The 18,629-nt window shown below is 45.4% G+C and overlaps 1 protein-coding gene across 1 annotated transcript in view; it reads left to right on the top strand.

The window, feature by feature from the left end:
- Positions 1 to 308: 308 nt before the first annotated feature.
- The window catches only part of FAXDC2 (fatty acid hydroxylase domain containing 2), a 32,423-nt gene continuing 14,102 nt past the window's right edge, over positions 309 to 18,629 (top strand). The window contains exons 1-5 of the mRNA XM_015417069.1: positions 309 to 679; positions 9,677 to 9,780; positions 10,566 to 10,687; positions 14,172 to 14,377; positions 16,110 to 16,215. Of these exons, the coding sequence (XP_015272555.1) occupies positions 309 to 679; positions 9,677 to 9,780; positions 10,566 to 10,687; positions 14,172 to 14,377; positions 16,110 to 16,215 (909 nt within the window). The remainder of the gene's footprint in view (positions 680 to 9,676; positions 9,781 to 10,565; positions 10,688 to 14,171; positions 14,378 to 16,109; positions 16,216 to 18,629) is intronic.

Raw genomic sequence — 18,629 nt, 5'->3', positions numbered from 1 at the left:
CACCATCCATCTGGCCAAGGGGCTCATAGCTCCAGCAACATTGACAGACAAAACTTATGAAGACCTCCTAAAGGTCCTAAATGAGTATTTCGTGCCAAAGCCCACAAAAATGGCGAGGCGCATGGACTTATGGGTGTGAACGCAAAAGTCCAGAGAAGGGACCACCGTTTACATGGCCAAGCTATGCCAGCTAGCCATAGACTGTGAGCTGCCAGGGGTCGAGGAAATCATTCTTATGCATCATCTGGGACATCTGCGATCCCAAGCTACGTAGAAAGCCCATGGGAACTGCTGACCTCAAGCTCGAGATGGCACTTCAGACTGCCAACGCGTTCGAGAGGTCGCATCGGGATCGTCCGCCATCTGCCGCGACCCACCAGGTATCCCCAGGGGGTGCCCCAGCCTCCTCAGATGAGGACGAGGTGTTTCAGGTCCATCGGACCGCTCGCCTGACTCTCACCTGTCACCGTCCGTGGCATCCTCCAGCACACCGGCAGCCTGCGCAAGCTGTGGAGAAGCACATGAACAGAGGTCCTGCTGTTTTCGGGATGCTGTCTGCCACTCCTGTGGAAAGCAGGGCCACATTGCCAGTGCCTGCCACTCCAAGAGGAACAATCGCCACACCACCACACACCAAGAAACAGCAGAACTCCACAGCACCTCGATACACTGCAATCAGGTAAATTTCTTGCCCTGGGGGTCCTCCAATAAGATTAAAGTGACTGTCTTGATAGAGGGCACCCCATGCACAATGGAACTGGACACTGGGTCTTCCCTCTTGATAATCTCAGAGGAGACCCTCTGCACGCTCTACCCCACAGGGGGACCCCCACTGGAAGACACCAGCCTAGTGCTAAGGGACTTCCAAAAGAACTCCATAGCCATTAAAGGGATGGGCCAGTTCTGCATAAAATACAAGTCATTCGAAGACCCACTGGAACCGGTCATGGTTAAGGGCCATCTCACCAGTCTACTGGGGCTAGCCTAGTTCGATGCCTTGGGTCTGGCCATCACCGGGATACAAAATGTGCAGTCAGGGGATTTCAGCAAGGTGTGCAATGAGTTCCCAGCCATTTTTGGTGGATCGCTTGGCCGGTACACCGGGCCCCTGGTTGCCCTGACCCTCGATCCAATGGTCCACCCCCTCTGTCTAAAAGCCCGGTGGCCCCAGTGGCCCCCATTCACCCTCCGGCCCAAAATTGAGGCCGAACTCAATCGCCTGGTTAGCCAAGGGGTCCTAGAACCAGTACCCCATGCAAAGTGGGAGACCCCAATCATCACCCCAGTCAAACCTAACGGGGACATCCGCATTTGTGCCAATTACAAATACACCTTAAATAAAGCCCTCCAAGACCATGCGTATCCTGTTCCTGTGGTCAGCTATGTCTCAGCAAATTGGACTTGGCTCAAGCCTACCAGCAACTGCCGGTAGATGAAGCTACAGCAGAGGCACAGACCATTGTGACACACCAGGGGGTGTTTATGATACGGCGTCTACAATTTGGGTTAGTGTAGCTCCAGGGATTTTTCAAAATATGATGGACTGTTTACTGAAAGGGATCCCGGGAGTACAACCTTTTCCCCACAACGTTCTGATTGCGGCACCGTCATCTGAAGCCTTCTCCGACCGTCTCTGTGCTGTCCTTCAGCGATTCAACATGGTGGGGCTGAAAGTGAAGCAGGAGAAGTGTCTGCTCGGGGTCCCCAGTGTCAAGTTCCTGGGATTCGGAGAAGTGTCTGCTCAGGGTCCACCCCATGCCAGACAAGATCAAGGCCATCATAGAAGCACCCACCCCCTCTTCTAAGTCCGAGTTACAGGCCTTCCTTGGCCTACTTAACATTTATCATTCCTTCCTCCCACACAAGGCAGCTGTGGCTGAGCCCCTGCACTGCCTCCTGGACAAACATGCCCCATGGAAATGGGCGCTGCGACATGCTGCGGCTTTCCAGGCAGTTAAAGACTTCGAACGCTGTCCTGGCCCATTTTGATGAGTCCCTCTCAATGGTGTAAGCCTGTGATGCATCGCCATACTGTCCTGGGGCACCAACTGGCCGATGGCCGTGAGGTCCCAGTCGCCTACTACTAGCGCACCTTGTCTTCTGCTGAGTGCAACAACGTGCAAATTGACAAGGAGGCATTGGCGATCATGGCAGGGGTCCGTAAATTTCATGATTACCTGTATGGCCAGCCCTTCACCATCATCCCGGACCACAAGCCGTTATTGGGCCTCTTGGCCCCCAACCGCCAGACACCCCAAATGTTGTCCCTGAGGGTGCTGCGATGGTCCATTTTCCCAGCAGGTTACCAATACACCTTGCTACATCAGCTGGGCAAACCGATGGGTCACGCTGACGCCTTCAGCCGCCTCCCACTGCCTGTCTGCGATCCAGACCCGGTGCCCATGCACCAGATTCTGATGCTGGAGGACCTCCCCGACTGCCCGGTTAAGGTACCCAAGGTCTCCACACACACCAGGGAGGACCGCGTCCTCTCCTGGGTTCTTGACTGGGTGGGGAGGGGTTGGCCCACAGGGCGTGTGGGCCTGGAATTTGCAGCATTCTCGTCCTGCCAGGAAGAACTGTCAGCACACAAGGGCTGCCTCTTGTGGGGTAGCAGGGTAGTCATCCCCGCTCCCCTGCGCAAACACATACTCACCGCACTGCATGAGACCCATCTGGGAATTGTACGCATGAAAGCCTTAGCGCGCAGCTATGTGTGGTGGCCTAGCATGGACAGGGAGACAGAGGACTGGGTCAAATGCTGCCAAACTTGCCAGGAAACATGGCTGACCCCTCCCAGGGTCCCAGTGCGTTTGTGGGAATCCTCACACAAACCCTGGGCTCGCCTACACTTGGACTTTGCGGGCCCGTTCCAGGGACAAACATTTTTCATCCTGGTGGATTCCTACTCTAAGTGGCTTGAGGTGATCCCTGTCTCATCAACATCATTTCGAGCAGCAATCCAGGCCATGTGGAAAATATTCAGCACACATGGTATTCCCAACACCCTCATGTCGGACAACGGGGCAGCTTTTACGTCTGCCGAATTCTTACTTTGTACAATATTATGGAATTTGGCATGTCCACGCTGCACCATTTCACTCGGCAACAAACGCGCAGGCGGAACGAATGGTGTGTACGACCAAAGAGGCACTCTGCCGGATTGTCCAAGGCAAATGGGACTACCGGCTAGCTGCCTTCCTGTGCAGCCAACGGACCACACCGCACACTGCCACCAGCTGCTATCCCGCAGAACTCCTGATGGGCTGCCGCTTGATGACCTGGCTGGACCGCCTACATCCGGACTGGGCCCTCGACCACAGCCTGGGCTCGGTACCACAAGATGCACCCCACGGCTTCTTCCCCAGAGCCAGTTTGGTGTAGTGGTTAAGTGCGCAAACTCTAATCTGGGAGAACTGGGTTTGATTCCCCACTCCTCCACTTGCACCTAGCTGAATGACTTTGGGCAAGCTGTAATTCTGATAAGAGTTGTTCTTGAAAAAGAGCAGTTTCTGTCAGAGCTCTCTCAGCCCCACCTATCTCACAGGGTGTCTGTTGTGGGGAGGGGAAGGGAAAGGAGTTTGTAAGCTGCTCTGAGACACCTTTGGGTAGTGAAAGGCGGGGTATAAATCCAATCTCTTCTTCTTCCCCGAGGACCTGGTGTATGCACAGAACTACGCCAGGGATCAACCATGGATCCGAGCCCAGGTAGTAAGGGTGATGGGGCCTCTCTCTTATGAGGTCTCGACCGAAGACGGCCAGCTAATCTGGAGGCACATGGACCAACTACACCACCACCTGCTGCCCTTAGATGACCAGGAATCCCGAGAAGCTGAGGATGCCGAGGTTGAGCTGGACCCAGAGGAATTAGCGTCGGGACCCACGTAGTTTGACATGACCACAGTTCCTGCCCCTAGTTCTGCTCCAGAGCCTAACCCCAGCCCGGCCCCCACCTTTGGGACAATGCCGCCAGCCACTTCCGAGCCACCCGAGGAACAAGCCGCTACTAGCAGCCATCCTGGCAGCTCCCCCACAGAGCCCTGCCACTTGACTAGAGAACAGCAGCACCCAGAGTACTTGTGGGACTATGTGTGCTAGTGCTTTGGAAGTATGGGGGGAGGGGTGTTATGTATTAAGATAGCCACGGCTATGCTAGCCTAGCCATGTGGTCTGGCAGACCTACAAACCTTCGGCCCGAGAACAATAGCCACCTAGGATCCTAGTGTGGACCAATAGCCGGCCTCGGACTGGTTAGTTCATCTTCCATTGTGACGTAACCTAATAAACTTGAGCTGATTTCACCATGCTGAGCCTCCGCACTCAGTACTTTTTATCTTGTGAGCAAAAATTCTACTTTGTGAGCTACTAGCATTAAAGTTGTGAGTGAGCGATTTGGCTACTGTGTAAATTAGTTTGCTCTGGAGCCATCCTTCCTGAGCTAAGACAAAAACGTGTGAGTTGGAGGCTAAAAAACTGACCTAGCTCACACTAATTCGGATTAGAGACAACAGTGGTGCCCAGTGGTTGGGGTTGCCATTCTCCAGGTCCGGGCAGGGAATTCCCTGGTTTTATGGTCTTCTGGCCAGTGGGGCAAACTCCACCCACTAACAGCAACATTCCTGTGCAACGTCCCCAATGTGGTTTAGCAGGGGTTACCCGCTTTTTGGGGGGTTATACCCACTGCCTAGCCAGCTGGCTGGTGGGGAAGCCCCACCCCAAGCCCCAACACCCACCCTTCCCCCTCCTCTCTTGAGAGAGTGGAGGGAGAGGGGCAGCTGTGGGCCATGTGCCCGATCTCTGGGCAGGTGGGGCCCTCAGCTGCAGGCACTTAAAGTGGCAATGCCACTGGGAGATCGGCGTGTGGGGCCCTGTCCCACCAGCTGTGTGCACTTAAAGGAACCCCTTTAAGTGTTCACAGCCGGCGGAACCGTCCCCACAGGGGTGGGGCTTGGAACTGGGATGTCCCCCAACATGACATCATCATGTTGGGGATGCCCTGCCCCCTCTGGGAATGCCCCCCAAAGTCCCCCGCTGGGGACGAAGATGAACCTGGCAACCCTAGATGTCATCGCGTCAGGGATGTCATGTGGCAACACTCTGGTTTTTGGGCAAAACTCTATGGTTTGACCCTGATTTTACCATAGTTTTGCCCCAAAACCAAAGTGTTGCTCCCAATGTCGCTGACACAGTGTGTTGCTGCCACTGTCACCATTATGGAATGGACCTTGTCCATCTTGCCAGGACCTCCATAGCATTTTGCTTCTGGTTCATGTATTGTCTTTTCCTGTCCTATGTACTTTCAGTGGTGTTATCTGTCAGGAAAAGTAGGTATGGTACAATGTCTCCTGTTTCCCCCCCAACTTTTGTGCTTTTGTCAACATCTCCCATTGAATTTCACTTGATGTATTTGAATGACTTGGGGAATCTCCATTTTGTATCCTAAAAGTAAATCACAGTTCAGGAAGCTAACTAATCTGGATTTAGGGAATTGTTGGCTGTTTCCATTGAATCACAGCAAGAGTTCCAGCTAGTTCCAATATATTTCTATGTTACTATATTAAAAAATGGTTGCTGAACTGAGTTAAATTTTCAGGATTAGGTATAAAAATATGAAAGATATATGTAAAATTCTCCTCAGACTATATGGTAAAGTTGTACAGTTTCAGATGCAAAGAATAATTCCTGAGCAACTGTCTTTTTTTTTCCTCAGCAGTTTTTACTTCACCTTGCAAGTCTACCAGAAAATCTGTACTAGCTAAGGAGATGGTCATGAAGGTACCATAATACTCTCTCTTAAACAATTCAGTGTCAGAATCCCTTTTTTGAAAATAAGATGAAATTGATTCTTGGTGCTTCTTGCATATAGTTGCCTTTTAGAATGTGAATATATTTTCAGCTCCTGATTATAGCAATTCCTTGAGTCAATCAAGGAGAAGAGCCTAGAAACCCAAATATGTTACTAGCAGAACCTACTATACTGTAGTATTGTACAGTTTTTAGTGATAGAATCCTCCTTCAACATTTCAACGCATAAATCCTCCTTCAACATGCTATGCAAACCACATCACTTTTTTATGCTGTGTTAGCCATCTAATGAATGATTGCGGTATTCTAAAATCCTAATCTTCATCCAAGCCTTCTTTTGGATATTCCTCAATAGTGGGTCAATGGATATATATGTTGGACATTACTGTATGAGGGGGAAAGAGCTGTGCAAAATTGGTGAGTGGAGACCAAACAAAGGCAACATGTTTGGTCTGTTTATCTATGAGATTCAGTGTCTCCTCCCAATAAAATAGCCACTAGCACAATCTTAGAGGTGATTTTGCCAAACTCTGGGTAACAGAACAGAATAGTGCACATAAGTTACGAATTGGAACATTAACTCTCATAATTCCATAACAACCTTGGAACATTAACTCTCATAATTTCATAATAACCATGGTCCTTTTTGCCTCAGTTCCACTGACACCGTTGCAAGGTACAATATGCACAGATTATATACTTTCACAAGATTAAGATTTAATTTGATTAAATTTCCTATTTCTCTAATGTGATGCAACACCAATGCTTATTAAGTATATTCATACATGTAATACCATCATCAGTTTTTAGTACAGAAGATATCATGCTCTCAAGAGGATAACCAGTTTCTCTGCAGCAAAAAAAAATGTTATTGAGAGCAAATAGTACGCATCTCCAACAGAGTCTAGTCACAGGAACGGGAAGATATGTGTATGTTGGAATAACAGGGACTACTATTTTACTTGGATGGCTGCTTGCCATTCTGTGTGCTGCATCAGTTAAATTCAGAAATGCTAAAGCAGGTTTAGTACAAAAATATATTCTTCATGCAAACGTTTTTCACCAAATGCTATAGGATTATGGTGTCTCCTTCGCCAAAATTGTCAAATGTTAATTTTCAGTCCTCCTCTGGCCCCAAAACATATGTGAAAAGTGGCAATGAGCGGTTCTGTGTGTTACCAGTCTGTGTGTGGGATTACCTGAGGAATGTAACTTAATAATGGAGGGTATTCTCGAATAAGAAGTAACTTTGAATGGGAAGCCTTCAATTTCTTCAGGATCAATTTTCAACAAAGAAGCAGAAAACATATTTTCTTAATTTTCTGTAACTTTGTGTGCATTTTGGAGGATGGGTCTGTTTTGATGAGTATCATGTATTTCCAGGGCAGGGGGGTAGGATTAATAAAAATACTCATTAGAAGTCACATGTTCTCATCTTTTTGCAATGTCCTTTTAAATTTGAATTTGGTATAATTGGTTTTATTATTTCAGGCCAAGGAAGATGCTGAATGCTCTGCACCAAGCAAGCACCAGTACCAGATTAAGATTCTACCCCCAAACGTCTCAGTTTAAATTTTTTGATGCCAGTTAACTCTATAATTTCATAGAAGCAGTAGAAAAAACCGCAGTCCACAGGTTGTATTTTGCCCATGTGTGATGAATTGCACAGAAAAGCAGGTTTTAAAATGCTGCTTGTTTCAGAGAAACTGGGAGATTAGGAGTTAATCTTCCCTGGAGTGCAGAGTTTATTTGATAGGCTGCTCTACACATTCTCTGACTGCCCAGCATCAGCTGAGAGAAAGTATAATGTCAGCTGCTTTGCAGGGAAAAGAGTTCAGTTGTCAAGCATCAGAGACATCTTTAGATTTTCCTTTTTAACAGGAGTCTTGACTGGGTTAGTCAGAAAGGGTCTTTTACAGAGAGAAGAGAAGAGACTCTTTTGCCCTAACAGTATTAGAACTACTCTGAGGGAGAATTGAGATTCTAGGTCCAGAAAGCTACACATTGCTTTACACAGACAACAGTACTGGAAGACAGATTTGGTAAGGATGACTGGGCAGTTAGGCATAAACTCCCAATCAAGCCAAGTAGAAAAGAGCTATTGCTTCTTAGGGAAAAGAAGAAGAATTCCTGTCAGTAAAAGGGGTTGTGCTCTGAGAAGAACCCAGGGTCTGTAGTAGAGGGAATAAGATGTGGATACCTCAGCAGTTAGTGGAAAGCTGTAATTTCAGAAGGGAGAAACCAGATTTCAAAGGGAGAAATCTAGAAATTCTAAGAAAGAGACATTCTCTGACTGCCCAGCATCAGCTGAGAGAAAGTATAATGTCAGCTGCTTTGCAGGGAAAAGAGTTCAGTTGTCAAGCATCAGAGACATCTTTAGATTTTCCTTTTTAACAGGAGTCTTGACTGGGTTAGTCAGAAAGGGTCTTTTACAGAGAGAAGAGAAGAGACTCTTTTGCCCTAACAGTATTAGAACTACTCTGAGGGAGAATTGAGATTCTAGGTCCAGAAAGCTACACATTGCTTTACACAGACAACAGTACTGGAAGACAGATTTGGTAAGGATGACTGGGCAGTTAGGCATAAACTCCCAATCAAGCCAAGTAGAAAAGAGCTATTGCTTCTTAGGGAAAAGAAGAAGAATTCCTGTCAGTAAAAGGGGTTGTGCTCTGAGAAGAACCCAGGGTCTGTAGTAGAGGGAATAAGATGTGGATACCTCAGCAGTTAGTGGAAAGCTGTAATTTCAGAAGGGAGAAACCAGATTTCAAAGGGAGAAATCTAGAAATTCTAAGAAAGAGCTATTCTCCAGGAAACTCTATGAAGAAGCCGTGTTTTTACTATAATATACTAAGCCAAGCATCTCTCACTGAAAAGGACTAGAAAACTCTGAAATTAAGCTACAGCCACATTCTCTTATATATTCTAAGTTCTCAAGTCTATATACATTATAAAGTTTTACCTCAGCATTTCTAAATCTTGATATCTCATATAGATAGAGAAACAGAGAGATAGAGATAGATATATATGTTAAATAAAATCTTTATTCTGTTCTGAAAGCTACTCTGCCTCAAGTGCCATTTCAGAAGTGTCTAATAATAAGACAAGACAGCTCCTGTTCCCTCAAGTTCCTGTGCTGAGTCAATACCCTAAACAATGATCTGTGCTAGGGTGGGACAATGTAGGTTATTAAGACAAAGAAGACATTTTTTTTTAATTTTTAAAGCTTAACAAATATATCACACAATATAGATGGCGTAATGGCATAAGTACCTAGGAGTAGGGAAGAGAGAGAGGTCCATCATAGCATGGATAAAGTTTTTTAAATGCAACAGTAAGAACTCGGCTCTGAGAGGGAGATGAGATAACAGGTGATTAGTAGTACTGTTCTTTGCCTACCTCTCAAGGATAGATTATTGTTGCCCGGGTAAAAAGGAGATAAATATCGCCTATATAATCTGAATATTGCTGATTATACTGCATATTTCCTCATTACCTTGTTGCTTCTGAGAGGCCAGGTATATATTTTATTTTATTACTCCATCTTCTGATGTAGGTGATCCCTCATTGTCAGTATTAGGTGTGTTACTTTTTCATTTCATAATCTTCATGTTAACTACAGTAATTTATGTATATATTTATTTAAAACATTTCTATGTCAACCAGTTCAAGGTCCGTAAGAAGTGGAGCATTAAATCATGGGAAGGCAAGAAGACAGTTGCCCCTATCCTGGGTCTTGGGCTGCTCCTGTTAGTTGCTTTCAACTTTTTCACCTGGTAAGATCCCCAGGTCACAGTCCCTTAATGGTTTGGACAGAAGATATTGTTCTGATGAAATCACAAATACCATGCCACAGGGCCACTTTGCTTTTCAGGTATCTACAGAAGTTCTTGGGAGCCTCTGGTCTATACTGGCAGACCCAGTGGGAGAATCTGTACCACAGTCTAGGGGGAAATGAATGGTTGATTTTCTTCATAGGTGAGTTCCTTTGAAGTCAGATTTTGTAGGGGAAAGTCTCATCTCTGAGGACCCTGAATCCTGCTAAACATCTATTGCATTTGTCCACTCTTTGGGGACTCACCATGTTAATCCCTTAACACTGCTAGAGGAGGCTGGTCAAGACTGGCTCAGCAAAAGGCCACATGAAGGATGCTGTAATTGTTGTCCCCATTGCCAGAGCCTTGCACTGGCTGCATGTTTACGTACTGCAAGCTTACAGGCAAAGGCCTGGGTATTTTATTTATTTAAACCCCACCACTATACTTTAGTGAGATTTTTAATGAATGATAACAGGGTTTCAAGTATGCTATTAAGAGGATGGGCAGTACTGAGGACCTTGGGCACAGCAGTTCCCCAACACAATTGCAATGCCACAAAACCTTCTGTGGCAGTCCCTCTAATCCTGCACCAACATGTGGATACTCTGATTGTGCTACTGAATAGGTACACTGCTAAGCTCCCATTACTACACCAATGCTAAGTGGTATCCAGATAAAATGGATTCCTCTATCTAATCTCTAAATACTAAGTCCCATCAACTCTCTTTCCTGCTGATGCATCAAAGCGCCATCTTCTTGCTCCTTTTATTTACCACTCTTCCCATCTCACTGTCCCCATCCTCAAAAGTTAAGGTTCTGTCTCACATGTAAGGCACGTATTTTAGTGACAAGCGAGAGCAACCCTACCACCTCTCCTATCAGTCACCTTGGACCTAAACCACCTACAGAAGTTCCCATTCACTCCCTCTCTTTTCCATGCCACAGTCACACTCTTGGTCCCTGGGATTATTTTCTGGAGCTTCAATATGATCCTGATGGTGGTGGATGTAACTGGAAAGCCAACCTTCATCACACAATATCGTATTCAGTTGGGGAAGAATGACCCTGTAAGTATTTTTCTTATTTGGCTTCCTGCATAGATTGAATATGTCCGTCCCCCCTTTGAGAGGGAGGTGGTGATAAGTCTTTATAGTGCAACAAAAAACATTAGTTTTCTAAGGAGTGAAATGGGGACTGTCTGGCTCATAAAAAGGGAAGGATTTTACATCTCCGCCACCCACCTTACACTTCGTTGCTGAAATCCCACCAAACTGTTCTGCAGTTTTTATTGCTCAAGTCCTTTCTCATATACACCCTAGGGGCAGTCTGCAGTCTTTATTACCCATCCTTTTTTGCACCTGAAGTAACAAAAGTTGGCAGTCCTTACTAGGTGGACTCCTGTCATTGGTAGCTTGGGGGCCATTAGTCTCCTTGGCCATTCAGGTATTTTTGGGATATTTTTAGATGAAGTTTGTTGGATTGTTTTGATGAGAAAGCTTATGAACCTTTGAAACATGATTCCCATCACTCATTCAGACAGTCCTTGAAATTAACAAAGTAGTTTCTTCAGTAGGATGCCTGGTCAAACTGAATGATTCCATGGGTGAAGTCCTCTGTGAATCAAATATGCACTGTGGGATGGAACAGGCTTGGAAACATTTTCTTTTAAAATAAATATTTTACTCTTTGATGCTGGTGGCAATTCTTTGCCCCACATAGCTCCCCAACTGCTGTTGGAAATGCTACTGTATAAAGGGGGGCCCAAGGGGGGAGGAAGAGATCAGGGTGCAAGTGGCCAACCCTCCAGGGAAAACCCAAAAGCTGCATTTGGTTCCTGTGGTAACCAGATGCTGAGTAGGAGGAGACCTTTAGGCCAGGTCTCAGAACTGGGAAGGGGGAGAGTCCTCTCATTCAGGACTCCTAAAATGAACAGGTGGTGGCAGCAAATACCCTAGTGAAAGGAAGAGGAATATCTTCCTCCAGGAGTTGGCAGCCCCAACAGAGGGAGTGGGCAGAACAGGGTCTGTAGGTCAAGCAGGCCTGTTCCGTCACACACTGGGACAGGAGAATACATTAGAAGCATTCGTAGCTGTTCTCTAATTTGGGGCATCCTTTCCCCACATCTGCCAAAAAGGATGTAATTTAAATTTTTATGATGAGTGGAGTGGGGGTTTAATTTCCCTGTTTCTGAAGTATCTTAGTTGCCTCTGAATGGAGGTGAACATTGATAGAAAGACACATGGTACAGCCTTCTTAAGACTGCACCACTTAATAATGCAGGTATTTGATTCCTTACATTGAACACACCTTGGATAACTAATGCAATTGTCCTTTGCTTGCTAGATACAGAGAGATTTTGTTAAGAAATGATTTAAATATGCAGTTCTCCAGCTGCATTCTGGAGCTGTTTTTTCAGGAACATGACAATGGAGTTTTTCTGAACCTCTGAATGAATTTTTTTTTATTTTTAGTAAGAGTGGATTTGTTATGCTGCCTGCTACAAAATATGGCAGGCTGAAGTCCATGTAATTTAAGTTAAAATGTAGGTAAAATATAAAAGTGGTATTCTCCCCCCCCCCAATTTTAAGTCACTTGACAGCCAAAATCATACTAATGCTGCATTTGAGTACAAAGGTAATGTCCAGTTTGCGAAAGTGACAATTTAATCTGCCATAGACCCCCCCCCAAGCACCAAGAAGACAGAGCATCACTTGCCCCAGAGTCCCTATCTAGACCTTGTGGCTAATAGCCACTGATGGACCTCTGCCATGGAAAGCATCACAGACAAACACATATCTGATTCCAAATATCCAGCTAGCTCCCTCTTTAATGCGAAATGGTTCCCAATACTTGAATTTTTATCAAAAGAAGAATACATACCCCAATCATGGAAGAAGTATCACAAATGGATATAAAAAAAGCTATCTCCCACGGATCATACTCTACAAACACTCCATGATAACACCACACTCTGGCACACCATCTCAATATATGTAACAAGCTATTTAGATTGTGTATAAAAAGCACCAGATTTGTTTACAATAATCACTATTCACTGTTCTCGTACTTGAGTTTTTGTTCACGAGTTAAGATTCTCTTCACGGTCAAGCGCTACAAAACAACATACCAACAAAACTTAAAGTTGTATTGTTACCATTTATATTCATGTTGTTGTATATACTGAAACAATTTCTTGAATACTTGTTTTATCTACTGTATCACTATTTTTTGCTGATAAAAATTTTAATTAATTTTTAAAAATCTAGATTTTTTAAAAACAAAGGACGAGGGACCGAAATCATCATTGGGAGCATGATGGGTTGTTGTTTTTTTTCCTCGCCAAACTGGACGCAGATATTTTTACACTGGGGGTGGGGTGGAAGTAGTTTGAGTTGCAGGCCTCAATTCAGGACTCAGCATAGGGGACTTCTCCTAACTCTGCCGAAGAAATCAAACAACTCAGCTAAAATGGGAAGCTTCCGGGAGAGACTGGGTTCACCTCTTGCCTCCCTTACTCTTTGGGACTTACATTCAGGGCTATTTTAGTCCATGTAATTTAAGTTAAAATGTAGGTAAAATATAAAAGTGGTATTCTCCCCCCCCCCAATTTTAAGTCACTTGACAGCCAAAATCATACTAATGCTGCATTTGAGTACAAAGGTAATGTCCAGTTTGCGAAAGTGACAATTTAATCTGCCATATTTCACCTATAGATATTTTGGACTTTGACCTAGTAAGGGAAATAACCAAAACTGGAATGGAAGCAGACAAGATAGTTTATTAGCTGTCTTTAATGGTGCTAGCTGTTCTGGGGTGATAGGTGGAACCAAATCACATACTGCATAGATAGGAACATCTGTTAATAGTAGAGCAGCTGTAAATCAGCAACTGTACATTTGATGATGAATTTAATAACTTTTTGGTAATATGCTGGCAGCCATTTATCCCGTCCATTTTGCTTCCCCCTACTTTGAAGTGGGGGAGCAAAACTGACAGGTTCAACGGCCTGCAGCCATAGAAACCTAACAGCTGATGTGTGGACCCACCCCACTGTTAGGTTTAAATGGCTCACAGCCATTTCAGCCTAACAGCAGAGGACAGGGGCATCTGTCTGCTGGTAGGCTGAAATGGCTGGAAGCCATTTCAGCAGTCTGTTTTGCTTTTTGCTCCCCCCCCCCCCGCTTCCTAGCGTGGGGAAGTGAAACTGACCAGTGAAATGGCTTGCAGCCATTTCAGTTGCAGACCCATGCCCCTGAGCTGTTTGATTTAAATGGCCTGAACAGCCAAACTGGACAAAAGTCCCGTAAATGTTCAGGGATGGTGTCTTCCCTGAACATTGATTTGGGGCCCCTGAAGTGGGCCACATTTATGCAGAATTTTGGCTTGTGAACCAGTTTGTGTCCATCACTAGTATTAACCTTGTGGTGGTGGCAAGGTAACAAATGTAGGCCCTGGCTCCAAACAGCTAATCGGCAGTGCCAGAACTGAGAGCTCACTACTTAAAGCATTTTCAATTCCTTAGGAAGCAGATGCATTTTCTTTCTCCCCTAGGTTGACAGAACAAGACTGCACAAGACTATCCTTATGGGACTGTTAAATCAAATTTTCATCTCTGTTCCGCTGGTGATGTTGACTTTGCCCATCTTGAAACAGAGGGGTGATCCTTTCAGTTTGTCATTGCCCACTTTCCACTGGTTTCTTTTTGAGCTAGCTGTCTTTACAGTACTGGAGGAAATTGCGTTCTATTACACTCACCGGTAAGGAGCTAATTACTACAAAGTAACAAAGCAAGGCTTCTGTATTAATTGGTTTCATGAAGTCAAAATCTGCCTGTTTACAGTTAACTATAGAGGCTGCAAAAGGTCTTGCATTCCTTGGTTTATATAACAAGTAGTCCAATGATGTAGTCACTTGTTTGATTGAACACACATAAACACATGAAGCTTCTTTATAGTGACTCATTGGTCCAATTCTCAGACTGGCAATAGCTTTCTAGGGTGTTAGGCAGAGGTCTTTCACATCCAGAATCTTCTGCCCGCCAAGTGGAAGTTCTATCACTAATAGTCTTTTGGGTTTTTTCCCCCATTTTCCCATTTTGGCATTTATGCCCTATCTGTGAGCCGCCCTGAGCCCGCTTGCGGGGAGGGCGGGCTATAAATTTAATAATAAATAAAATAAACCTTTCTCGTTAAGACTCAAAAACAGATTACAGTTATGAGGACCATGCAATAAAGACCCGTTGACTGTATGTATTGAAACTGGATTACACACAGGAAGAAAATAAGCAAAAATAATGTAACACATCCTAGCTTGTATTTTTCTGAGGGAAAAAATAAAGTGTAATACATCCAACAAACTACAGCATGAATGTGTAAGAGAATTAGACAGCCTAAAATTACCTTTAGAGAAATTGCCCTACTGCAGGATTCTATTTTACACACTCTGTGAAATGACAGACAAGTGGAGAGCCTTCTTGACCTTGTACAGGCAAGTCACTGCGCCTGCGATTCCTTTTCAGGGGGACATCTTCAGAAGGCTGTGCTCAAATGGGCAAAGTCTTACCAGAAAATATCAAGAGAACTGACGCTGTTAATGTGTGTTCAAAAACCATGAAGGGGCTTATAGCTAATAGCCAGCACTTGGAAAGGAAGGTGGTAAGATCTGACTGCATGACTCTATCTAGTGCTCAGTAGTAATTACACAAGTAATGGTATTCTGCACCATCTGGAGTGTGATATTTCTTCTAAGTTAGACCCATGTAGGGTGTGATACAGTAATCTAGCTTTGAGCTTACAGTGGCATGGATCTGTACGGCCAGAGCACATGGGTCAAGGTAGGGAGCCATCCTCTAGGCTGAGGGAAAACTGAAAAAAGAGTTGTTCACGGCTGAATTTCAAAGGGGTGTTTTGCATGTTACTAACCATTATACTGGTAAATAAAGGTGGGTAGCTGTGTTGGTCTAAAGCAATAGAACAAAGTTAGAGTCCAATGGCACCTTTAAGACCAACAAAGTTTTATTCAAGGTGTGAGCATGCACACGAAAGCTCACACCTTGAATAAAACTTTGTTGGTCTTAAAGGTGCCATTGGACCCTAACTTCATTATACTGGTAGTCATTGCAGAGTATAACGGTTAGAGACATGCAAAAACCCCTTTGAAATTCAGCAACACACGCAATGTATATAGTGGTTTCTAAGTGGATGTTTGCCATATTCATGCTCTTCACCCTTTTAAATAAGCTCAGAAGGCTTTTCATATGAACTTCTTGTTTCTGACTTATTTCTTGGTTTAGTTACTGATCCTTTTTCAGTTTTGATATTGTCTTATTATGGATTCAAATTGTTTCTCACCTTGAAAATTACACAGCATAATGCACACCTGGCATTAATCTGTTCCATTGGTTTGCCTTATCCCTGTATATGGATCTTCTGGTTTCAGAAGCTTACTCCCATTTTAAACAGGGAACATATTCTGCTTCTTCCCATGCAGGCTTTTGCACTACCCTTTCTTGTATAAACATGTGCACAAACAACATCATGAATGGACTGCTCCTGTGAGCATTGCCAGTATGTATGTTCATCCATTAGAGAATCTGGTAAGTGTTATTTCAGAGGTTCAGTTGAAACTTGAGGTAACTCAGGCCACATTCAGACATCATAACAAACCTCTGGACTTGGTGGAGATGGGTGTGAACATTGCATCTTCAACGTGGTCTTTGTGCTTCACACCCATGGCATCTAGTGGCATGGGTGTGATCGGTGCTGTAGCAAGCTCTTTCAACGGATTTTCGCACCCAGTCCCTCTAGGCATGCGCAGGAACCCCACTGCGCATGCCTAGAGGGGTGGGCGCGGACATCCCGCCAGTTCCTTTCTTACCACCGCGTTGGAAAGACCTGTTTTTTCGTCGGTCTGATCGGATCGCTGTTAGCTTCAAAAAGAAAACCTCTCAGCTCTGGAAAATTATTTCCAAACTTTATTCTTTTCCTTTTTTTTCGTCGTTTTTCAAGAAACTTTTTTTTTTAAGAGAACTTTTGTTTTCTTTGAGGGGAATTTACCTCAGGCCTTCGGGCTACCCCCCCCCCTTGAACTGTCTATCTTTGCGCCAGTTCTTATGGAGAAGAAGTGGGGATTTTTTAATAGGTGTCAACGTTGCAGAAGCAAACTTGCCCCTCCCGACCGGTATACTCTTTGTATTTTTTGCCTCGGGGAGTCTCATAAACTGGAGTCCTGTCGGCATTGCGCTCATTTCTCCAATCAAACGAGGAAAAACCGCGCTGCGCACCTTAAAGTAGCACTACTTGAATCAGCCCTCGCTCCCACTTCAGCGATGGAGGAAAGGCTGTCTACATCGACAGCTCCGACGTCGAGGCCTGCCTCCGATGTTGATTGTCTGACATCGAAGCACCCGATGTCAAAGGCATGATCATCTGCCTCCACGCCGGTCAAAAAGAAGGCTAAGGCAAGTACAGAAGTCAAGTCTGCGAAGAAGGGTACCTCCAAGTCCCTTAAGGCGACGAAGAAGGGGAAGGAAGCGGTACCTGCACTGGGTGATGCCCCTGTAGTGCCTCCCGCTCCACCGGCAGTATTGATATTGGAGGCCCAAGCTCCTCCACTGATACCGACCATCCATGTATTGGATTCCCCCGTCCATCAAACGGAGCATCCTTACTCCGATATTGAAACGGTAGAGCTCCTAAGTCATCAGATGGATGCAGAGCATTCTCCGCCTCCTTCTCCGTCGTCGACATCGACAGTATCAGAAGCTCCCGACGTTGAGCTCCCTCGGCACCGATATACCTCATCTGCCATGCAGCGTCACCCTCCTTGTCTGCACACTCAAACTGTTGATATCGACACTCGAGATTACAGAGAAATGTCACACAGACAAGCTATTGCTTTGTCTCCCAGACGGCCACGGTCCAGAAGTCGCTCCCCGAGAGTTTTTCTGTCCCCCCCCCGATGTCGTGGGACCAACATCAGTTGAGATACCTCTACGGGGCCTATCCACCATCTCTGCCATGGTTAACACCCGCCGATTATTCTGATTGAGACAGCTACTCCACCCAATCTGTTCATCGGTCGAGATCTCCTCATAGATCAAAACCTTCGGCATCTCTGTCATGTCCTCCTGTAATCGGCCCATCCCACCATACTTTGGAACCAAGTCGTCCACTCAACCCTCCTGTCAATCCAAACCCTGTCGTTCCTGTCATCCAACCTAAACCAGTTACTTGCCCACAGGACACGTCGGTCCAGATACACCAACAAGACTCTTCCGACTTCGTGGAAGAGGATTCAGATACGGAGGTTTCTGAAGTTCACACTTCCCCTGACCATAAGTCTCCTAACCAGGATGTTACTGAAGACTTACCTATATCCCCTTCAGATAACCTTACATCTTATACGGATCTGGTCAAACGTATGGCCCATTCTCTAGGTCTCTCTGTCGTCCAGCAGCAGCTTCAGGCGACAGACTCTGTCTACGATATCGTTCAGCTTGACATCTCTTCCACCTTGGCATTGCCGATGTCTTTGGTCCTTCTCCAAGGAGCAAAGTCACCGTGGCTGAAATCTTCATCGGTCCTTATGTCCACACGAAAACTGGACCACATGTACAGGGTACAGGACACGGATGCACAATTTCTCTTCTCTCATCCTCAACCTAACTCAATGTTCATTACATCGTCCTCCAAATCCCGGAAGACGCATTCCGCACCTTCTAACAAGGAGGGAAAGAAATTAGATGCCTTTGGCAGACGGTTTTATTCCACGGGAGCGTTGGCAGTCAAGGCCACCAACTACCTGGCCTGTATGAACCGCTATCAGTACATGCTTTGGGAACGGTTCTCAGAACTCCTAAGTCACCTACCAGATGACAAACTGCAAACAGCCAGAGTCATACAGAAAGAGGGCATGGTGTTGGCAAAACAACAGCTCAACACAACCAAACACGTCCTCGAGGCGTCTTCGAGACAAATGGCTTCTGCAATAGCTCTCAGAAGGCATTCC

This window comes from Gekko japonicus, unplaced genomic scaffold (assembly GCF_001447785.1).
Source record: "Gekko japonicus isolate JY-2015 unplaced genomic scaffold, Gekko_japonicus_V1.1 scaffold746, whole genome shotgun sequence".
NCBI classification, from domain to species: domain Eukaryota; kingdom Metazoa; phylum Chordata; class Lepidosauria; order Squamata; family Gekkonidae; genus Gekko; species Gekko japonicus.
The sequence above is the reverse complement of the archived record's forward strand: the minus strand, read 5'-3'. Positions and strand labels throughout refer to the sequence as shown.